Raw genomic sequence first — 23,653 nt, forward strand, 5'->3', positions numbered from 1 at the left:
AGAATCTTGGTGGGAGAAGAGAAGAGAGAGAATTGGGGAAAAAAGAGCAGAGGCATTCTCATAGCCACAAATACGCTTGACTGTTGGCATCTGGACTCCGAGCGCTCCTTATGCTCCCTTGGGACTTCTTTCCTTGGCTCTAGTCTCACTGCTGGCCCCCTTTCCTTGGCTCACAGTCCCAAAGTGCTCCCTCCCCCAAATCCAATGGAGGAGTGCTGCTTCGTACCCAATTGTGCTTGGCAGCAACTACTCAGAAGTTTTTACTTGGACTTTTTGCACCTCTTAGTGATTCTGACACCCTTGGACTGCCAGGAGTGGTTCTTCCTGCCACCAGAGGACTCTGGAATTTCTACTAAGGAAGGTCCTGGCCAATCAGTCCAAGAAGGCCCTGGATTCTCTTCCAGGCTGGTGTCTCTGCAGAAATGCTCCTGAGGGTGGAAGGTGCTGCTGCAGCAGGGAATAGCATTTGAGTTTTCAGGTCTGTAGTCTGTGGTGAAAGAAAGGAAGGGAAGGAAAATGCAACCCTTTGTTTCTCCCAGGTGCAGGTAGGTCCTTAGGCCCCTCCCTAGCCACTTTCCTTCCATTTTTTTTTTTTTTGTACCAGGAATTGAACTCAGGAGCAATTAACCATTGAGCCACAACCCTAGCCCTTCTGTGTATTTTATTTAGAGACAGTGTCTTGCTGAGTTGCCTAGGGACTCACTCAGTTGCTGAGGCTGGTTTTGAACTCACGATCCTCCTACCTCAGCCTCCCGAACTGCTGGGATTACAGGCATGCGCCACAACACCTGGCCTCTCCTTCCAAATCTTAAGGCTCCCAAAACCCCCTCTGGTGGCCTGCTTTCCTCCATCCCCAGGCACCACAAGTTCCCCAGCCCCAACCCAGTTCTTAGACCAGACCATCCCTCCAGCCCACCTATGGCTGAAGCAGAAGGTGAACACTCATCACACTCCCATTTCTTGCTGTTGGATCTAAGAGAGGAGCAGTCCCTATGGGTTCCGTGGGATCCACACGTAGCACACAGAATGAGGCGCCACTTCCTATGGGGAGAGCCAAGGGGGGATGTCGGAACAAAGAGACATTAACTGCTTCTCTGGGGGATGTTTGCTATGGACCAGCCTTGGTTATGTTGAGGGCTTTCACTATCCATTTTACTCATCTCAGATGTGTGAATTAGACCATGTGCTGATCCCAGGACCCTGTAGGCAGGCACAACCACTCATAAGGTGGATTTGGAAAGGAATTGGCTCTGAGTGTCTCTCTACTGGGCACAGGAAGAAGCAGACCATGAAGAGAGACTGGACCACTTGCACATAAATGAGTCAGAGCTGGTCAAAATGGGGTTAGCAATTGCATTCACCTGAGGTCTGCAGATAAACGACAACTTCTTGCTCCTAATAACTGTGCCAAGATCTAAGATGACACTGACAAGAGCTCTTTCTAGTCAGGGCCTTTTCCCTACCCTTCGTCCTGAAAGCTGTCTCTGCCTTGTTCGTACAGACAGATGGGGGCATCACAATGCTGATAGCGCTGATACAGCTCTGAGAAAGCCCCTGGCTCGAGTTCCCAGGCAGCATCTCTGCAGTGGGAGAAGAAATAGTGAATAAGGGACACAAAATCAGCTGGTGAAGCCTTTGTCCATCAAAGAGGAACTAAGGAGAAGCCCAAACTTCTCATTTCTTTTATCCCAGTGTGATTTTGAGGCACAGCAAAGGAGTCCAATAGGCTACCTGAACACCTTCAACAAGTGAGTGGCCTGGCTGTGAGAGGGGGCTGACGCAGGGTGACTGGAACATGAGGGTTCCTTAGTTTTGCCCAGGAATTCAAGAACCAACCTCACAGGGACTCCTGATCCCCAAAATGCCCCCTTTTTTTTTTTCCAGAAACATCTCCCATCCATTTTTTCCTTGCCTTTTCTTCTGAAAAGCGCTCCTCCCACCTCTGGTATTCACTGTATGTCAGTGTCCCAGCTGCTTTCATTCTTTGAACTATCCTCACATTCACCTAGTGTGATTTCTCTAGAAATCCAGGCAACCCATTCCCTGGCTCAATTCCTGCTTTACAGTTTTCTCTACCTGTCTGGTATATGAATTCCCATTCTTAGCATTTCTTGAGGAAACTCTTCTCGATTGTTACACTGAGGACATTTGAAGAAATGTTTTGCTGATGTGTGAGCATATTTCTATAAGAGAAACAGAAGGGCTTTGTGTTGGTAAAAACACTAACCACCTTCTTTTCCACTCTCACCCTCACCCAATGGGGGTATGGAAAGGAGTTTGGGTAGGTTAGGATGAGGGCTGCAAATCCAGGTGCCAGACCCGGGATCAAAATGCTTTCAAGAAAGTTCCCAGGCATGCATGCCTCAGCTGTCATCTCTGGTTATAGAGTTTGGCATGCCGACTAGGTAGGGGATACATTTCCTTTTCTTTTATCCCAATGTGATTTTTGAGGTTCTTTGAATTGTTCTGGGATGACTCCATTTGCTCTATCAATCCTGAGGATTTTGCTCAGTCTAAATCTTTTCATGAATGAGGTCCCATAGGCCAAGGATGACCAGAGACTGGGCTAAGTTTCTGCTCTCTGACTACTAACAACTTTGCACAGAGGCCTTCAGCATGGTGTACTGAAGCTAAGATGTGACTGAGCATTCCCAGGGTGTTCTGGTTCCATGTAGAGAACTAAGGCAACTATGGAAGGTTCCCTCAGGGCAGAGAAAGCCCCACCTGGATGCACTTGCGGTGGTAGATAGCTTGACTACAACACGGGCTCTGGATGTTCTCAGCAATGGCTTGGGATAAGTTTTCACAACACAAGACACAGCTTTCCTCTCCCATATTCCCCTGTTGGATGTTCTGTGTTGGCCGATGTTTTCCACAAAATGATCTGTGGCAGGGTAAATAGATTTGGTTTCTGGCTTGTCACTGATGCAGATTCCAGCCGCCTGGCCTAGGAGGACAATCAGTCACCCCGCCTGGTGCCTGGTGAATCTCCACACTCACAGGGAGGAGGAGGAGCAGGGTGAAGAACAGCCACATGCCTTCTCATGGCTGCTTTCCCACTGAGCAAAGCTCCCGGGATTGTCTCCACAGCTTCTCATTCCTGAAATCCCCACTTACTTCAGAGCAGCTGTCTAAGAACCCCAGCTGTTTGTAATTTAAGGAGGGGATGAGAAGCAAGAAGAAACCCCTGTGAAATCTTCAAGTCAATACTCTGTTTCCCATTATTGAAAGGAGGAACAGATTCACTGGTGAATCAAAACAGGCCTATGAGAATCAGATTGTGATTTCATTAGTGCCTAAATAGCAAGTTGCAAAAGAGCAGCCTGACTTTTCCAATTCCTCACTCACTTGTACTCTCCAAAAAATTGTGAAAGGCAACCCCTTTCTTGGCCACAAGGCAGATGGAAGTTTCGGATGCAGTGATCCTTCTGGCAGTTGACAGCGGCTCCCTTTTTCTTGCACACAAAGCAGATCTGCAAATGAGATTCCAGACAGTGCTCAGTACCCCAAGACAACAGACATGCTGTGGCACATCTGTGAATAGCCATTCCTTTCGTTAGTGGTTGTGAAAGGTCCAGGGCCCCTAAAGCTGAGTTTCAAGGGGCACTTTTTTTGTTTGTTTGTCTTCAGGATGCTGTTCCCTCTTCTCACTTAGAATACTACATCCCAGAGGAAAATGGGACTCAAGGACTAGGGCTGGGGCAAGAGGTGAGGTAGCTCAGTGGTAGAGCACTTCCTTAGCATGTACAAGGCCCTGGGTTTGATCCCTAGCACTGCAAAAACAAACAAACAAAAAAATCCAAAAGTCCTTTGACTTCTGACCTAGCAATTAGGGAAAGAACAGAAACAGGGATTCTGAGAAAGGTCTGAAAAAAGGCCTACCCCGAGGTCCCTATTGCAGGGGGTTCTAACCTTCCTAGAAGCCCGGGCTGCCTCCTTTTTGATGTCTTCAGGCAGGAATCCATGGAAACCTCTGTTGGATTGGCCCCTCTGAGGCAGCTTGCTAGATAGGATCTGGGGAAGCAGCAAAACAAGGCTGTCAACATTGATGATGAATAACATAGTGCAATGGAGCGAGAATGCCAGGGTAAGAGAGCTAAGGAATAGAACTTGTTGGATTATATATGTATTTATAGTGCAATTTATTTAATGACATCTTAGGTAGCATTATGTTTGGGTACTCTGAGCACTTTTCAAATATTAACCCATTGGGTACCCTAAAATCCCTCTTTTCTATAAGGAATAAGTGACTTGTTCAAAGCCCTAGCAGTCTAGAACCTGTACTCTTTGTATCTTTATGCTACACTGCTTTTCATCTTTCCTATTTTGTGCTGAGGACTTTGGAGAAACACTCCCATTTTATGTTCACCATAGTTTCTGTGACCCTTATCTTACAGAGGAGGTCAATGTGGTGCAGTGTAGTGATCAGGCTGGAGTCACATGGTAAGGAGGAACAGAGATGTCATTTACACCTGGGCCCACACTCTTACCCCTCCTCCTGTATTGTCCCTTCAGTACAGAATAAATGCCCTTCTTAGAGTTTTACAAGAAGATAAACAGGATTTAAAAAATTTTTTGACTACAGTCATTCTGCATTATAGGGGAAGGGAAAGGAATTGTATTTTCTTTTACAAACACCCTTCAAAGGGCCATTTGTTTCTGAAAAACTTCTAAAGCAGTGTCTGGAATAGGAAATCAAAGAAAAAGAAGCTAAACTGATCTATTACATGCATTGGGAGAATGTCAGCACCTCACCTCCACACCAAGAATCTACCAAAAGTATTGGGGAGGGGGCTGGACTTGAAGTATTTAGGAAATGTGTAATGGGAGTTCAGGTTATCTTATTTCTGCATTATAGAAAAGTTTACCCTGCCGTGTTAGACGACTCTAGGTCACTTGATTTCAGCTGCATGTTCCCAATTATGCTTAAAACATATGATATTATATATTATGTTATGAATATTATTATCTCAGGGTTTTAGAATAATAAGAGAGATTTCTGTTTTATTTATAAAGTATTCACATTTTATACAATCATCATATGTTATTGCTATAAACAGAAAAATCAATAAATATCATAATCTAAACGTCCTTTAATAACAGGGGTTTGTTTTATTACATTTTGTCACACCCATACCATGAAACACCAAAGAGCTATAAAGAAAAAATTAGGTCTATGTGTTCTATATGTTCTAAGGAATAGAACTTATTGGATTATATATGTATTTATAGGGCAATTTATTTAATGACATCTTAGGTAGCATTATGTGTTGAGATTAAAAAAAAGATACAAGTTAAAATGTATATACTTGTAATGCACAAAAATTAACCAAGCCCTGATACCTGGGCAGGACTTACAAGAAAGGAAAATAAGATCTATCTTTCTCATGAGCATAAATGTAAAAATCAAACAAAATATTAGCAAATTGAGTTCAGCACTATATAAAGACTTTATCATGATCAAGTAGAGTTTAGACCAGCAATGCAAAATTAGTTCAACACTAAATGTTAAAGAATCCAGTTGATGTAACAAACCACATTAACAAATGAGAAAAAAATCAAGATCATCTTAACAGATGTGGAAAAAGCATTTGACAAAATTCAATGCATATTCATGATATTCTCTGAAAACAAGGAATAAAAGGAAACTTCAAGTTGATAAAAACCACCTATGAAAAACCTACAGTGAACATATTTTAATAATGAAAAACTAGAAGCTATTCCATAATGTTGAGAACAAGACATGGAAAACCATTCACAGCACCTCTATTGAACATCAGGTTGAAGGTCCTAGCCAGTATAATAAGAAGAATAAATAAAAGACAAAGATTGAAAAGAAGATACAGAACTGTCTTTATTCACAAAACATGACTATGTACACAGTAAATTCTAAGGCATTTTACAACAAAATAAAGAAAAATAATTACTGAACTAAGTGAATTTAACAAGATTTCAGGATACAAAATCAACATATAAAAATAGACTGCATTTCTATATTCAGCCACAAACTTTAAATGAAATTTTAAAATGTCACTTACAATAGCATAACCACAAAATATTTAGGAATACATTTAACAAAAGATGTGCAAGACTTTTTCACTACAACTATAAAATGTTGGGGATGTAGCTCATTGGTAGAATGTTTGCCTACATTGTGCAAGCCTTAGGTTCAATTCCAGCCATTGGGTGGGAAAAAAGTCTAAAAAATAAAGAACTATAAAACTTTGCCGATATAAAAATTTAAAAGACCCAAATAAATGGAGAAATATACTATGTCCATGGAAGAATTTGATAATTCTCCACAAAATAATCAAAGTTTGAAGTAACCCTAATTACAATCCCAGAAGTTTCTTGGAAAAGAAAAACTAATAAGCTTAATAAAAATTTCATAAAGAAAAGGAAAGGACCTGATAACCAAAACAATATTGGAAAAGACTACAACATTTATAATACTTACTTTCAAGACACTACAAAGCAATAATAATTAAGACAGTGGGGTAGGGTTTAAGTATAGACACACATAGATCAAAGACATAAACATCATCCAAATTCACAATTGACTTTTATAAAGTCACCTAGGTAATTCAATGGGTAGGCAAAGATTTCTTAGGACACACAAAAAGTACTAATCATAGAAGAAAAAAGTAATAAAGAAGAATTCATCAAAATTAAAAACTTGTTCTTCAAAACATGCCATTAAGAAAATGAAAAGGCAAGCCACAGAAGAAAATACAATACAGATATCTGAAAAACAATTTGTAACCAGAATAGATAAACAATTCTTACAACTCAATTATAGGACCAAACAACCGAATTTTAAAAATGGACAAAAATATTGGTACAGATTCTTCACAGAAAATATGAGAATGATCAAGAAGCTCAACATCTTTAGTTATCAGAGAAGTGCAAATTAAAACCATAATGAGATAGCAATATATATCCAGTAGAATGGTTAAAATGAAAAAGACTGACAATACCAAGTTTTGGCAAGACATCATGCAACTGGAACTCTCATAAATTGCTTGTGGGAGTGTAAACTGGTACAATCACTTTGGAAAATGACTTGGCAACTTCACATGAAGTTAAACATCTATTTAGCATACAACTGGTAATTCCACTCCTAGACATCTGCCTAAGAGAAGTGAAAACACATGTTCACAAAAAAAGTTGGACATGAATGTTCATAGCAGCTTTATTCACAATAGTTCCCAAATGGAAACAATTCAAATGTACACTAGCAGGTGTACACTATAACACATTCATATGACAGAATACTACTAGGCAACAACATGGATGGATCTCCAAAACATTGTGTTAGGAAAAAAAGCCAATGATGAAAAAGTATAAACATCATGGTTCAAATTATATGAAGTCTGCACTGGGGTTGTAGCTCAGTGGTAGAGTGTTCACCTTGCATGTGGAGGGCACTGGATTCGATTCTGAGCACCACATAAAAATAAAATAAAGGCATTGTGTCCATCTACAACTAAGAAGTATTAAAAACATTTATATAAAGTCATATTATGCAGAAATAATCTATAGATCACAACTGTGATTATCTCTGGTGAAACTATCTAGAAAAGGTCAGGATGATGGAAATGCTGTTTGATTAGGGTGGTGGTTATACAAAGATATACTTTTGTCAATATTCACCAAATTGTACACTTAAAATTGGTTGCATTTTATAGTATGCAAATTTTACCTAACAAAAAAGAATACTGGGAAAAAAATAACTTGAAGGATATCCCAAAGTAATGGAAGTATTTGTCTTTGGGGAGGGCAAGAAAGATTGAGGATATTGTTTTGGGAAGAAGCTTTTAACTGTATATACTTTACAGTTATATTTTTTGGATTAAAAAAAAGCCTATTAAGGAAAACAAACAATACTATAAATTTGAGACTGGATGCCAAAATAGTCTGTATGGGAAATGCCATGACATTCAAAGTAAAGGAGGCTTGTACTCACAAGACAGAAATAATGCACGCTGAGATTGTCTTTCTGAAGGAATTCTCCTAACTTTTCAGGATCCCCAGGTTCTCGAAAGCATAGCCGGCAAACTAGAAGAGTGAATATTAAGAATTAACTATACAGGCTTGGCTCAAGTTTATCCACAAGAATGGAAGAGAAGTGGGAGCTAACCATATAAGTACAGGAAGGAATACAGATGCTCTTTGACTTATGAAGGGCTTATGTACAGACAAACCCTTCATAAGGTGAAAATATCATCGATCAAAAATACATTTAATACATCTAACCTACCAAACATCTCAGCTTAACAACAAAGCATGCTGTAGAGTGTTGATGGTTGCCCATCATGGTGTGTGGCTGACAGTGGCTCACTGCCACTGTCCAGTGTTTAGTATCATACCATATATACCTAGCTTGAGAAAAGATCAAAATTCAAATTTTAAGTACAGTTTCTATTGTGAATACATATCAGTTTTGCACCACTGTGAAGTCAAAACATTGTAAGTGATACCATGTTAAGTCAGGAACCATCTGTTTTGGGAAGACAGACATTTTGGCAAGGAGGAAGGTTAGAATGAGGTCTTATTCAGTATCATTTAGGATTTGATATAATTTTGGTCACACTGAAAAAGTTGGCTGCAACTACTCCACAATTTTTGGTTTTAAGTGGCTTTACTTGTTTCTTTAACTTTGTACATGAAATTTACAGACCGTGAGTTATTCAGGCCCTTAGAGAATCTGGGAAACAAGTAGGGTTGATAGTGAGAGAACCAAGTTTACTGCCCTATACAGGTGGCCTTCTTTGCTGAGGTCTGCAGGCAGCAGCTGAACATAGCCTTATCTTTCTTACCAGGCCCTGAAGATGGCTTCCTCTGGGTTACCTTCTTAGTCCTGGCAGATTTCCTATACAAGAGAAAGAAGTGCAAGAGGCCCTTTGAGGATTGATAACCCTTATAACATTTCCCTTAAATGCCATTCATGTCTGGTAAAGAACCAAAATATTTAAAGACTAAATTATAAACTTATTTTCGTATTTTTTTTTTTTTTTGTGGTGCTGGGGATTGAACCCAGGGCCTTGTACATGCGAGGCAAGCACTCTACCAACTGAGCTATCTCCCCAGCCCCTTATTTTGATAATTCTTAAAAGCATAAAATACCCACTAAATTATCTGAGGGTGGTAAAACCCCTTTTACTCTTTTATTGTTTACTGTGCCAATACTAAACTGAATTGTAAGGGTATCACCTTCACAAAGCACACTAAAGTGATATCAAAGTTAACTAAGCATTACCCATTGCTAGATACTAACCTTGCCTTTTACTACAGAATAGAACATTCTAAAAAGTGGGTTTGAGTTGGGGTTCAAGTGCTCAGTGGTACAGCACTTGCTAGCATGTGCAAGACCTTAGGGTCTGATCCCCAGCATGGGTGGGTGGGGAAGGTAGCTGCTATTATTTTGCACATCTTATAGATGAGGCATAAAGAAATGATTCGTCAGGTGCTAAAAACATACATTGGAGAAAAGATAGCCTCTTCAACAAATGGTGCTGGGAAAACTGGAAATCCACATTTAACAAAATGAAATTAAACCTCTATCTCTCACCATGCACAAAACTCAACTCAAAGTGGATCAAGGATCTAGGAATTAAACCAGAGACTTTGCACCTAATGGAAGAAAAAGTAGAGCCAAATCTCCATCATGTTGGATTAGGTCCCAACTTTCTTAATAAAACTCCTGTAGTGCAAGAATTAAAACCAAGAATCAATAAATGGGATGGATTCAAACTAAAAAGCTTCTTTTCAGCAAAAGAAACAATCAGTGAGGTGAATAGAGAGCCTACAGAATAGGAGCAAATCTTTACCACAAGCACATCAGATACAGCACTAATCTCTAGAATATACAAAGCACTCAAAAACTTAACACCAAAAAAAAACCAAAAAACAAAAAACAAAAACAAATAACCCAAACAATAAATGGTCTAAGGAACTGAACAGACACTTCTCGGAAGAGGATATACAATCCATCAATAAACATATGAAAAAATGTTCAACATCTCTAGCAATTAGAAAAATGCAAATCAAAACTACACTAAGATTTCATCTCACTCCAGTCAGAATGGCAGCTATCAAGAATACAAATAACAATAAATGTTGGCGAGGATGTGAACTCATACATTGCTGGTGGGACTGCAAATTAGTGCAGCCAATCTGGAAGCAGTATGGAGATTCCTTGGAAAACTTGGAATGAAATCACCATTTGACCCAACTATCCCAGTCCTCGGTTTATAAACCCAAAGGACTTAAAAACAGCATACTACAGGGACATAGCCTTATCAATGTTTATAGCAGCACAATTCACAATAGCGAAATTATGAACCAACCTAGATGCCCTTCAGGAGATAAATGGATAGGGAAACTTTGGTATATACACAAAATGGAACATTACTCAGCATTAAAAGAGAATAAAATCATGGTATTTACAGGTAAATGGATGAAGCTGGAGAATATAATGCTAAGTGAAGCAAGCCAATCCCAAAAAACAAAAGGTCAAAAAGTTTTCTTTGATATGAGGATGCTAGCTCATAATGACGATTGGCGGGGAAGCATGGGAGGAATGGAGGAACTTTACATAGGGCAAAAGGGAGGGAGGGGAAAAGGAGGGGGGCAAGGGGGTAATAATGAAGGTAGAATGAATTAGACATCATTACCCTAAGTATAAGACATGAATAGTGTGAAATACTTTGTGTACAATCAGTGTCTTGAAAAATTGTGCTCTATATGTGTAATATGAAATGAATTGCATTCTGCCATCATGTATAACAAATCAGAATAAATTTTAAAAAATAAAAAAAAAGGAATGATTTGTCTCAGATAATATAGTATCAAGCGGTAGGGCCAGGACATTAATTTAGGTAGTAAAGTTCTAGAGCCAGAACTTTGCAACTAGGGAATGAATTAGGTAAAAGGGCAGCTTCCTGGGACATTGATATGTGCTTTCACATTGTCCAATCCTACTCCTCGGGACCAGGCCAGGCCAAAGGGAGCAAAAAAGTGCAACTGTACAAGTCAATGGACAACTGGCCTATGTCACCTACTCTACCTCAATCTTAGGCGTTCCTTCTTCTTTTCTTTTATAGTCTTCATTCGCTGCTGCCTCTCTCTCCTATCTTGAATTCTTCTATAGTATTATGAAGACAATACAGGCTCTTCCAGCTATAAATATAAATAGGGTTTGGTCAGCAATTTAATCCTACATTTATTTTGGTTATCAAGTTCCACAGGATCAAAGCAATAGTGCATTTCACCTCTCAACCCTTGTGATGGAATAAAAGGGATGTACCCAGTATCAACAATAATAATAGCTAATAATTATTAAAACTGTGTCAAGAATTGTTCTAGGTACTTTATATATGTTATCTCACACACACACACACACATACACACACACACATGCATTAGTTACTATTATTATGACCACTTTCAAGATAAGAAGACTAAGACATGAAGAAGTAATTATCTTGTCCAAGGTCAGAGTTAGTGAGAAATAGTGGTGGGATTTCAACCCAAATAGCCAGATTCCAGAGGCCAACATGTTGTACTGCTATCACATAGCACTTTAAGAACTTGGAATCATCGCTTGACCTAGAAAAGTGATTGTTTCCTTTGTGTCTACCAAATGCATGAGTAAAAAAGTCACCTTTTGCACCCAAGTGTGCAATTTGCCAAGTAAAAGCCAGGTGAGGTAGCTCTCTCCTAGAAAAAGGAGCATGAGGTTTTGGCTGCATAAAAGCAACAATTCCCTCAAAAAATAACACTGAGAGTGACTCAGAGTCCGAGGGAGAAGGATCATGAGTTCAAAGTCAGTCTCAGCTATTTAGTGAGGCCCTAAGCAACTTGGTGAGATCCTGTCTCAAAATAAAATATGGACAAAGTGCTCAGGATGTGGCTCAGTGGATAAGTGCCCCTGGGTTCAACCCCTGGTACAAAACAAAACAAAACAAAAAACACTGAAAAATCAGCCCCTTAGCTCCTATTACTCCTTTTCACCAGGCTCAAATGGCCACTGAGGTTTGGCCTGTTCCTAACCTATGTCTAGATATGAGCAGTGTAAAATACCCTAAAGTGGATGACACCTTGCCACTCCTCTAGTCACCAATGTCAGCAGATTAGAAAGTTTCGAGGTTTTCATTGGTGGTGGGTAAATCCCTGAAAGTGAAGGGGGACAAAAAGAAATCAAATTCACCCCTGTGAAGGAAGGACTGTGTCTAGTCAGAGGATAATATTTCTTAGAAGTAGAGCAGGGTGAATTAGGTCACTCCAGAGACACACTCCAGTCACTCCAATAGGTCATTCCAGTACCCATGGCCTCGGATCAAGGCAGGGGATCATGAATCCCTCCGGGGACTTTCAACTATTCTGCATGAATACCACTCTAAGGCAGTAGCTGCTCAGAAGACCAAGGCTAGCCTGCCCGCCTTGTGCTTGCTCCATCTCCTCTTCTAACCCATGAGTTGCAGTTGCAAAAGCTGACATTTGTCGCCTTCTTACTCATCAAAAGCGCTTGGACAGGCTGGAAGAGGAGAGAAAAGGGCGCACGCGCTAAAATTTGCTGTTCCCATAAGGGACCCACTGTAGCTGACATGACTGAGTGGTTCTCAGTTGCTGGGGCTATCCCGATCATCTAGCAATAGAAATAAACCTTGAAACTTCAGTTGTTTGCATCGCTGGACCACGACGTTCCTTGGGTAGGATTCTGTGCACACCGGTAGTTACAAGACGCAACAATCTTCAAAATATTAGAGGAGGGGCGTGGCCAATGCGGGCTTCCACAAGCTGCTCAGTCCGTGATTTCCTAACCCGGCGGTTGCTCCCTCCAAACGCTTACCAAGTTGTTTCACTGTAAAAATGCTGGGCAAATGCTTGCTGAGAAAATGAAAAATAAATTAACGTGTTCGGCCCCGCCGCCGTCGCAAGATAAACACTGATTTATTTGGAAAATACGTGTCGGTGTGGCCACAACCGTCCCCGGAGGTAACTGCCGGAGAAGAGGCTCAAGGACCATCCCGCGGGTGCCAGACCAGGCTCATGTCGCGCCTGCCTGGCGGCTGATGCGGGGTCGGGCCGGAGGTGGGCTCCGCTGCTCGCTCCTCACGATAACTCACGGGCCGCTGCTCCCGGCCGGGGCTGCCCACCCAGCTATCGTTGAGGGCGCCGCTGTCCGGGAGCTTTATTCGTTGTCACAAGCCGTGATAGCTACCTCACGGGCGGCCGCCCCGCGCGGTGACTGCACCCCGCGAAGGAGGCGAACGTGCAAACAGGGGCTGGGTCACGCGGACTGTAGCCCACCAAGAAGGTCGTGATGCCGACCGTTGCCAGAGCGCGACCGCTAACGGCCGCGCGCTAACGGCCACGCGCCTGCCCCGCCCCTCCACACATGCGCGTCCGTCTTCGAGCGCGCGCCCGCACCCCACCCGCATTCGGGCCAGCGGAAGTCGAGCCTAGAGGCGGGGCCGTCGCGCAGTGGTGACGTTGTGTTGCCGGCGCGGGCGGGTGACGCGGCGGGGCCCGTTGTCTGTGTGTGGGGCTGAGGGGCCCCGGGGGCGGTGGGGGCTCCCGGCGGGGGCGGCGGTGGGTCGGAAGGGCCTGGACATGGCGTTGAGGGGCCGCCCCGCGGGAAGATGAATAAGGGCTGGCTGGAGCTGGAGAGCGACCCGGGTGAGGAGAGGGCAGGGCGGGCCTCTGGGGTTGGGGAGGTCGGAGGGGGTCGGGACACGGCTGCCTGACCACCACCCCATCCTCTTGTCGCCCTACCCAGGCCTCTTCACCCTCCTGGTGGAAGATTTCGGTAAGTGCCTCTCCCGCCTGCGCTACCCGTGATGTGGAGGCCCATCCCTGTGCCCTCGCCGCAGGGCCAGGGGCTGCCCTTCCCTACCGTTTTCCTTTTCCTGATTGCAGGAGTCAAAGGGGTGCAAGTGGAGGAGATCTATGACCTTCAAAGCAAATGTCAGGGGTGAGTGGCTGGGCCGGTCCTTTCACCCAAAGGGCCGGGGACAGGCGGGAACAGTTCGCCTCAAGGGAGGCAGTATCAGGAAATTCAAATTGTAAAATATAACCTACGGAAACTCCCTTCTCCTTGGATGCTCCCCTAATCAAGCTATTTGTTTTCTGTCTTCCCTCAGTGCTTCCCTTTAGGTAGTAGCCCTCCCCCCATCCTTAACCATCCTTGGGGTAACGTTCAGCCGCCTTTTCTGTTCTTGCAACAGGAAGTCCCTTGCAGCAGGAATCCCCAGGTCATACAGTGCCTTTTGTGCAACTGTGTAATTCATTAATATGTTCTTTTTTTTTTTTTATTGGTTGTTCACAACATTACAAAGCTCTTGACATATCATATTTGATACATTAGATTGAAGTGGGTTATGAACTCCCAATTTTACCCCAAATGCAGATTGCAGAATCGTCGGTTACACATCCACAATTTTACATAATGCCCTATTAGTAATTGTTGTATTCTGCTACCTTTCCTATATTAATATGTTCTTATTTGTACTGTGGCTGTAATTTCTACACAAAGATTTTCCTGTATTGATTGATTGATGTAACAAGGCCCTTCCTAGGTGCCCAAACTCAGGGTCTTGTCCTGTTGATGCTACAGAATAGAGGTAAATAGAGAGATTACTATAGGGACTGAATCATTTTCTGGAAAAGAAGATACTAGTGTGGGTGGCTTTATTGGGGCTTTGCCTTGGGGCCCACATTTGAAAATTAGTGCTTAAATTCCTCATCAGGCATAGTATTTGTTCTTGACTCACTTTGTGTTCTGACCTTGTTTCTGGCCTCTTGGTTCCAGCTTTTCTGCTCAAAACCATAGATTTCATAAGGAGATTGGGAGGATTCTTGGAGCATCACAGTCAGAGCTTATGTTTGACTGTACTGTGGCAGGCCTCTGGAATGTGAGAGTTCAGGGCCATGTTAGATATAGTATCGGGAAGAAGCCAAGGGAGAGGTGGGTTCATGACAGGAGCACTCAAGTTTTGACACGGTGCAAAGGATTAGGGGAAAAAAGAGGGAAATGCTGATTTCCTTCTGCTCTTTACTCCCCCAGCCCTGTATATGGATTCATCTTCCTGTTCAAATGGATCGAAGAGCGCAGGTCCCGTCGCAAGGTCTCCACCTTGGTGGATGATACGTCCGTGATTGATGATGATATTGTGAATAACATGTTCTTTGCCCATCAGGTCTGCTGGACTGTGCTTGTTTGGAGGGTGGGATGCTGCCATTTTTTTTTTTTTTTTAACTTGGAAAAGGGAAGTAGGAAAGGCAGGAGGAGGAGATAGTCAGATTCCAAGGGTTGTGGCTATAGAACCCCCTTGGCAAAAGAATCCAACTTTTATTCATTAAAGGGAATATTTTTAGAGTAGGATAGTATCTCAGTCCATTTTCCATGTTTCCAGACACTTGGGGGGTATTGAGTTAGTGCATGTTAAATGAACAAATGTTGGGTAAAGATGAGGGGAATTGATAAGCATTGTAGTTCAGATATGACTCCCTGTCTTACCCCCTCTTCCCAATGAATATGGTTTGGGGGAGCTTGGGGTGAAGGGTGCTATGTATGAATATTCTTGGTTTCACAGCTGATCCCCAACTCTTGTGCCACTCATGCCTTGCTGAGTGTGCTCCTCAACTGCAGCAACGTGGACCTCGGGCCCACCCTGAGTCGCATGAAGGATTTCACCAAAGGCTTCAGCCCTGAGGTAGGCTGCAGTGCCTTGTATCTGGCCCATTGCTGGCTAGGCAGATTTGATCATCAGGGCCATTAATATTGCTACCACTTGGTATATGTGGTACTAGTTAGCTATTTCTTTTTCAGATGGTTGTTGATATTATATTTGACTTGCAACTAATTGTGTAAGGCAGTTGGTTTGTTTTTTTGTAGTACTAGGGTTTGAACCCCAAACCTTAGGACCCTCAGGTGTTTGGGGCCTAGTGGTAGGGGGTGGGATAGATACTGAGAATATCTAACTCTAGCCAGGATTTCACCCTGCACTGCATTGCCTGACCAACTCATGACTCCCTGACTCAATCACACTTCTCTATCTTCCTTTTCATCCTACCATTGAGTTATTTTTATATATATATATATATATATATATATATATATATATATATATTTTTTTTTTTTTTTTTTTTTTTTTGTATATATAAGTGACACCATGCCCAAACCTTCTCTTTTGGTACTTTTGTTCTCCAGTATCTTCTGATTACTGTGCAAGGCCAGTACACCCATTTCTTTGGGGAACCCAGAACTCTCCACTATCCCTTTAGGAAAGTTCATCTATGTTGCTTCAGATTCTGGACTGTCTCTGGAGCTTTGCCCCTACCCAGGACTCCATTTGAAAAGCTATTCTGATGTGGCCTTATTTTATCCCTCCTAGAGCAAAGGATATGCAATTGGCAATGCCCCAGAATTGGCCAAGGCACATAATAGCCATGCCAGGTATGTGGGAGCTGTGGGAGCTTATGTAGGGTGAAGGTGGGAGAGAGTGTCTTCTGTTAGGGCCCTGACACTTTGTCCTTCTCCAGGCCTGAGCCACGTCACCTCCCTGAGAAGCAGAATGGCCTTAGTGCAGTGCGTACCATGGAGGCATTCCACTTTGTCAGCTATGTTCCTATCACAGGCCGGCTCTTTGAGCTGGATGGGCTGAAGGTCTACCCCATTGATCATGGTAGGCACCCTCATCTAGGGGCCTGTTGAATCTCTGTTTACTTCCTGGGTATCTGGGGCTTAGGACCCTCAGGTGCTTGGGGTCAAGTGGCAGGGGGTGGGGTAGATACTGAGAATATCTAATTCTAGCCAAGATTTCACCCTGCACTGCATTGCCTGACCAGCTCATGACTCCCTGACTCACACTTCTCTATCTTCCTTTCCATCCTTGACCTGCCCAAACTCAGGATTTCCCACCTGCTGATTCCTCGTCTTGGTCTCCCTAGGGCCCTGGGGAGAGGATGAGGAGTGGACAGACAAGGCCCGGAGGGTCATCATGGAGCGTATTGGCCTCGCCACTGCAGGGTAAGGATCCCGGAGCCTGATGTGCTATATACTTCTGGAACTGTGCCCTCTTTGAGATTGTAAATCTCAAGGTCATGCAGTAATCTGGCAAGAACAACTTTAGATTCTGGGATTCCAACTTCTAGTCTTGTTTCTTGCCTGTGGCTCGCTCTAGGATGGGCTGGGGGAGAAGCAGGCCTTGGCAGAGCCCTGTTTGGTCCAGATGTGCTGGCTCACTTCCTGATAGGACCTGATAAGTCATTGGAGGATACCAACTCAGGTGTCTGGGGTGCATGGTCAGCCACTGCCCACCTGTTCGGGTTGGGCCTGTACCTATGGCTGCAGGTGTGACTGCAGGGAGCCCTGCCAGGATATCTGCCTCAACCTGATGGCGGAGCTGGGGTGGGAGCTGCTCTCACAGCTACGGCTGTGACTGCAGGGAGCCCTACCACGACATCCGCTTCAACCTGATGGCAGTGGTGCCCGACCGCAGGATCAAGTATGAGGCCAGGCTGCATGTGCTGAAGGTGAACCGTCAGACAGTACTGGAGGCCTTGCAGCAGGTAGATGCCCCTCTTCTCTGGCCCTGACCCAGCCCAACTTAACTCTCCTTGCTTTTGGTGCAGTGCAGGATCTGTCTCTGATTCCCAAATCATACCCTGTTGTGAATCTGGGCTTGAGCTAACCACTCCTTTCCTTTGCTTTCTGTGTGGAACTTGGGAGGGAAGGGAGAATGGCTTCTTATAGGAGGTTGTGGTTTGGCTTTTATTTTCCTGTGAATGGGTAGAACCAAGGCCATTGTGCTCTCTCAGCTTTTAGCTGTCTAGGGTAGAGGCTTGGCTCTGCCCTCCTCTGAGCCTTGGATTCTGTTTTCAGTTGATTAGAGTAACACAGCCAGAGTTGATTCAGACCCACAAATCTCAAGAGTCACAGCTTCCTGAAGAATCCAAGCCAGCCAGCAGCAAGTCCCCCCTCGTGCTGGAGGCAGGCAGGGCCCCAGCAGTCTCTGAGGGCATCCACACAGGTACTGGGTGGGGAGAGTTTTGGGGCTTCTTTCCTGAGAAGAAGAGTCATCCCTCATAACTTGACCTGGGAGGCCCATACATACCAAGTCTTTCTCTGTAGAAGTACTTGGGCAATTGGCAATGCAGAGTCTTCTACCAGAGGCCTGAAGGCCCAATGCCTGAAGCTCTTTTCACTCAGAACATAGAAGGAGAGTAGTCCTTCCCTAACAGTTATCTGTAAAGGGCTGCCATTACCCCAGGCCCCTGTACCCTCTATAATGTACCCTTCCTTTCTTCTTTTCTCTAGAGGCCTCTTCTTCCTGCCTCCCTCTTTTTTCCATCTCCTCCTTCTCTCAGTCTTGCTGTGGGACCATGATTTAGAGCTTGCTGACTCCTATTCTCCTCTGGGAAGGGAGGAGAGCAGTGCTATGTTACAAGATTGGGGAGACTGTGGGCTTTTCTTGAGGATCTGACTGAAGGTCCTGCCTATACTCCTTGCCCTGTCTCAGACGGTGCAGAGGAGGTGGCTGGTTCATGCCCACAAGCTCCGACCCACAGTCCTCCCAGCAAACCCAAGCTGGTGGTGAAGCCTCCAGGGAGCAGCCTCAATGGGGTTCCCCCCAACCCCACCCCCATTGTCCAGCGGCTGCCAGCCTTTCTAGACAATCACAACTATGCCAAGTCCCCCATGCAGGTAAGCTGGGTACACCCTTGCAGGATTTCATCCAGGAATCTCTGAGAGGCCATGGTGGTTTCTTGGTGTTTGCCCTCTCCTGGGCCTGGATTGCCAGGTTCCTTGGGGCTTAGGGAGGCAGGGAGAGCTCCTTTAATCTTTAAATCCAGTTACATGGCTGTGGCACTAAACATTTAGGGCATGCTCCTTGGTACATCTGTGTGGGTTGGGTTCTGCTGGTAGAATAAAAGCATGTAAGGGCACTCTAGAAGCCTCTGTAGGCCTCTGTGCAGTCAGTGGATGGCAGCCAAGGAGCACACCTGGAGGGACTCAGTGGACTTGGCCTGCAGAGCTATGTTGCTTTTCTCCCCTGTGAGTATTATGCCCACCATAGGTGAACAGCCCCTGCTCATGAGTGCCCTGGTCTCTGCTCCAGGAGGAAGAGGACCTGGCAGCAGGTGTGGGCCGCAGTCGAGTTCCAGTTCGCCCTCCCCAGCAGTACTCTGATGATGAGGATGACTATGAGGATGATGAGGAGGAGGATGTGCAGAACACCAACTCTGCCATCAGGTCAGCCCTAGCTCTGTAAAGCTTACCGACTCTAGGAGCCTTGGAGCCTGTTCTGAATATTCCAGCCCATGTCTGGGAACGCCTTGATTCAGCATATAACATTGAGCACCTACAGAATGCAAGGCTCTGGGAGAAGCTGGTCTGAAGGGGCTGACTCGGTTCCAAGAAGTTTTTGGTGGGCTTGAGGGAGAGCTGAACACAGGCATATATCAAAGCAGGTCCTGTTTGCATGGTCTTTCTGCTGGGCCTTGAAGGATTTGTTAAGGCAGGAGAAGAGGTTGGAGGGATATAGGAAATGGGGAGGGGAAGATATGGCATAGCAAAAGGCTAGAAGTGAGGTAACTAGAATAGAGGAGGTGTCCAGTGAGGACACCTAGCTGCAGCTCACAGAGCCTAGGGTGCCATGCTTGGGGGCAGGGTCAGGCTGTTTGGAACAAATGTGAGTCACTTCAGGGTTGGCCCTTGGGAGACAGGGTGTGTTCAAGCCATGTTGGGTTTAGTCACTGGCCCACTCCCTTTGCTCACCTCTTCTTTGGGTCCACAGATACAAGCGGAAAGGGACAGGGAAGCCAGGGTCATTGAGCAATTCTGCGGATGGGCAGCTATCGGTGCTGCAGCCCAACACCATCAATGTCTTAGCTGAGAAGCTCAAAGAGTCCCAGAAAGACCTCTCAATTCCTCTGTCCATCAAGACTAGCAGCGGGGCTGGGAGTCCAGCCGTGGCAGTGCCCACACACTCTCAGCCCTCACCTACACCCAGCAATGAGAGCACGGACACAGCCTCTGAGATCGGTAGTGCTTTCAACTCACCTCTGCGCTCGCCCATTCGCTCAGCCAACCCGACACGGCCCTCTAGCCCTGTCACTTCCCACATCTCCAAGGTGCTTTTTGGGGAGGATGACAGTTTGCTGCGTGTTGACTGCATACGCTACAACCGAGCTGTCCGTGAGCTGGGTCCTGTCATCAGCACGGGCCTGCTGCACCTTGCTGAGGATGGTGTGCTGAGTCCCTTGGCACTGACAGGTGGGCCTTGGACTGACTCACTGCTACTTGGTGTAGCCAGGAGGGAAGTAGGAGGTAGCCAGGTGACCATGAAGTATCCTGTACTCTGACACATCGTATGCCTTCTTCCCAGAGAGTGGGAAGGGTTCTTCACCCTCTGTCAGACCAAGCCAAGGCAACCAGGGGTCCAGCAGCCCAGAGGAGAAGGAGGTGGTGGAAGCCACGGATAGCAGAGAGAAGACTGGGCTGGTCAGACCCGGCGAGCCTTTAAGTGGGGAGAAGTACTCACCCAAGGTGAGCCTCCCTTTGTAATTTTCCTTTACAGTCCTGGCAGAGGGAAGGGCATAGGCCTGGGTGGTGGGTTCTTGATTTGAGTTTTGGTGTGAAGGTTGGGGTCTGGAGCCAGGTGCTGGGAAGTCTTACTGGGTTGGGGAGTCAGGCCCCATGCATTCTGCTTGCTCACCTCAGCCTTTAGCTGCTTCCTGGTGAGCTTTGATGCTGGCCAGTCCCCCTGAGGTGCTCTGGTGGGTTTTGGCAGGAGCTACTAGCACTGCTCAAATGTGTGGAGGCTGAGATCGCAAACTACGAGGCTTGTCTCAAGGAGGAGGTAGAGAAGAGAAAGAAGTTCAAGGTGGGTAATGTCTCTTCTGTCTGGTCCTCTGCCCCTCCTGAGGGCAGCTGCTCTGAGGAGATGATTTGTGATGCCCTGACCCTTCTTTCTTGCAGATTGATGACCAGAGAAGGACCCACAACTATGATGAATTCATTTGTACCTTCATCTCCATGCTGGCTCAGGAAGGTGAGGGGGCTTACTTCTATGTCTTAATTGGCACACCCTGCTGAGAGTCATGTCTCTCAGATCCTCCTCCCTTAGAACTCTTGAGTAGACTGTGAGGCACAGAGATGTACCTGATGCTGTGGCCAGTTGCTGTGCAACCAGCCACCCGCTCAAGAGTCTCTGCCTTCCACAGGCATGCTGGCCAATCTGGTGGAGCAGAACATCTCAGTACGGCGGCGCCAAGGGGTCAGCATTGGCCGGCTTCACAAGCAGCGGAAGCCTGATAGGCGGAAACGCTCTCGCCCCTATAAAGCCAAGCGCCAGTGAGGACTGCGGCTCTGACTCTGCAGCCTGCTCTTGCCGTGAGGCCCTCACCAGGGCCCCTCCCTGCCTCACTCCCCGTTTCCCAGTATTACTGAATAGTTCCAGCCAGAGAGCCCAGGCCTTGGGAGTGGGAGCCAGTCCATGTTACCTGTATCACATCCTAGGGCCTGGCAGTGGGCAGTCAGCCCCATAATGCTCAGGAAGCAGCAGCTGGAGTTGGGTCACAGTAGGGTGCTGTGGATTCCTCCACAGCTGGCTGTGGAGCAGCAGGACCTGGCCCTTCTGCCTGGGCAGCAGAATATATATTTTACCTATCAGAGACGTCTATTTTTCTGGGCCCCAACCCATCTTGCCACTGTATTAACATAGCCACCTTCATGACTCTGCTTTCTTTCTTAGCAGTTGTCATCCTTGTAGGCCCAGGTCCCTGCATCACACCAGGGTCACAACTGTAGGGTACCAGCTGGCATTGGATCCTGCTGCCCCAGCTACCCGCCTGTCCCTGTGGTGAGGAAGCTAGGCCCACTCTCTACATTCCTCCTGGGAGAATGCCAAACTCAGGGATGCGGCTGATGATGAAATAGGCAGTTGCTGGGGTCCAGTGACTTGAGCAGAGAGAGAAGTGTTTGAACTGTTTGGTGGCCTATAAACTGTCCTAGTTCTAGCTGGGCTTGTTGAGACTATTGTCCACAGCAAGGCTCTGGGGCTCTTTGCCTTCAGTGTTGTGGCCCTGACTATGGGCCTACCTTGGATTCCTGGTCTCTGTCCCTGGAGCCTGGGGCTCAGAGGAGCCTCTGCCCAGCCCCTCAGTATTACCATATCTCCCTCCTCTTAGGGACAGCAGAGATTGGGCTGCTTGCAGGAGCTGGTACCTCTCAGCTCTCACTGCTGCACCCGCTTCCTCGGCCTCTGCCAGGCACTCAGGGTGGGGGATGGCAGGATCAAGACAAATCAGTTGGAGTCCCTGTGTTCCCAGAGGGCTTGATGCCAGGGGTAATGGGCTCAGCACTGCCTCTGGAGCTCAGGCCCCAAACAGCCCTGTGGCCTCCGCCACATGGCTTTGAAGGTGATCCAAACAGGTCCCTTATCTGTACATAATGACTGGGGGGGCTGGCAAGTGTGGCAGCTGCCTCTCTGGGCTGAGCATGGCCTGTCCCTTCTGGCTCCTGTAAATACTGGATCAGTGAATGAATAAAACTGCTACGAAATGATTCCTCTTGTGGTTGCTGGCCTGAGGTATGTCTATAGGCTGGGCCATGGTAGGCATGAGTGATCTACTGGACTTTCTGGGCCCAAGGCCTTGTGACCAGAGGGGTAAAGTGAAGTATGCATTGGAACCTCTGGTTCAGAGATCTTTGGGATGCTAGGCCTGGGATGTAGGACCTGAGCTGAGGGGGACTTCAGATGGCCTCTGAGACAAGCTGTACTGAGGACAGAGGACTTGACTGTCACCAGATCTGGTGACTTTGTGACCTGGGGATGTAGGGGACTCTGGGTTGAGGAGGCAGGGCTGCCTCTAGTTCTGCCTGATGTGATTCTCCCTGGAAGGACCCTGGGACCTGGAAGGGTATATATCTCCCTTTGTGGCATCTGGACAGGTACAGCAGGCCAAAGCTGCCTCTGCCACTCTCTGCTGAGGCTGCTGCAGCCCCTCACCCCCACACTAGCAGTGGAGCCTACAGAGGGAGCTTCATTCAAGCAGCCAAGACAAGCTGGACTGACTGAAAAATGTGACTTTAATGGCTCTGGCCCTTCTGGCCAAGTTTAGTAGTCCAGGGCACAAAGGAGAGCCACACCGCGCTTTATCCAGTGTCGCTGAGGTTGGTCACTGGGGATCTCCACAGCAATGACATAGTTGGTGGAGTGGCCTGTGGTTGATAGTGTTCCTGGAGCAGGCAAGAGAGGGGGAGGGTTAGGTCATGCCTTGTCACTGCTGGAGCAATGTGTGGTATATTGAGTTGGGGAGAGGGAGGAGGGGTCCTGGCCCAAGAGGAAGCCTGCCTGAGGAGTGGGTCTGGCTAAGGATCAGGCCTGCACTGAGGATTGAAGATGGAGATAGAGGAGAGTTGATGCTCTATTGCTCATCCCCTGATAGACCCAGCCCAGGCTCATTCCTGTCCTGGGCCTTGATTATTCCTGTGAACTCTGTGGTGTTCTAGAGCTTGTAGGCTCCAGGTCCCAAAGGGGATCTGCAAGGGAGGTGAACAGGCAATGAGTTAAGCCCCTTAACCTGCTGCTGGCCTGGCTCTGCACTGGCCCAAACCTTGGCCAGCCTTTCTGTTCAGGTA

The 23,653-nt window shown here is 46.0% G+C and overlaps 3 protein-coding genes across 3 annotated transcripts in view; 1 reads left to right on the top strand and 2 right to left on the bottom strand.

Annotated features, from left to right (window-relative positions):
- On the bottom strand, positions 1 to 13,414 carry PHF7 (PHD finger protein 7). The gene is made up of 11 exons (XM_081288509.1): positions 12,212 to 13,414; positions 11,069 to 11,181; positions 8,820 to 8,872; positions 7,967 to 8,058; positions 3,913 to 4,014; positions 3,349 to 3,473; positions 2,725 to 2,884; positions 2,077 to 2,183; positions 1,464 to 1,580; positions 917 to 1,041; positions 1 to 487 (listed from the first exon to the last, which is right to left on the bottom strand). Exons 2-11 carry the CDS (start codon positions 11,110 to 11,112, stop codon positions 261 to 263), a joined length of 1,152 nt encoding a protein of 383 aa, XP_081144635.1. The 5' UTR covers positions 11,113 to 11,181; positions 12,212 to 13,414; the 3' UTR covers positions 1 to 260.
- An 85-nt stretch (positions 13,415 to 13,499) lies between these two features.
- On the top strand, positions 13,500 to 22,576 carry BAP1 (BRCA1 associated deubiquitinase 1). Its single transcript, XM_081288508.1, has 17 exons — positions 13,500 to 13,683; positions 13,784 to 13,813; positions 13,924 to 13,978; positions 15,071 to 15,203; positions 15,600 to 15,719; positions 16,401 to 16,462; positions 16,549 to 16,691; positions 16,957 to 17,035; positions 17,454 to 17,577; positions 17,891 to 18,038; positions 18,528 to 18,712; positions 19,128 to 19,261; positions 19,806 to 20,284; positions 20,397 to 20,557; positions 20,802 to 20,894; positions 20,990 to 21,062; positions 21,235 to 22,576. The coding sequence occupies exons 1-17, from the start codon at positions 13,647 to 13,649 to the stop codon at positions 21,366 to 21,368; spliced, it is 2,190 nt and encodes a 729-aa protein (XP_081144634.1). The 5' UTR covers positions 13,500 to 13,646; the 3' UTR covers positions 21,369 to 22,576.
- Positions 22,088 to 23,653, bottom strand: part of DNAH1 (dynein axonemal heavy chain 1) — a gene marked incomplete at its 5' end in the record, with an annotated part of 68,080 nt that continues 66,514 nt past the window's right edge. The window contains one exon of the mRNA XM_081288507.1: positions 22,088 to 23,251. Coding sequence (XP_081144633.1) covers positions 23,130 to 23,251 — 122 coding nt within the window. The 3' untranslated portion in view covers positions 22,088 to 23,129. The remainder of the gene's footprint in view (positions 23,252 to 23,653) is intronic.

The sequence above is a fragment of the Spermophilus citellus genome (genome assembly GCF_964194105.1).
Source record: "Spermophilus citellus genome assembly, chromosome: 3".
Taxonomy (NCBI): domain Eukaryota; kingdom Metazoa; phylum Chordata; class Mammalia; order Rodentia; family Sciuridae; genus Spermophilus; species Spermophilus citellus.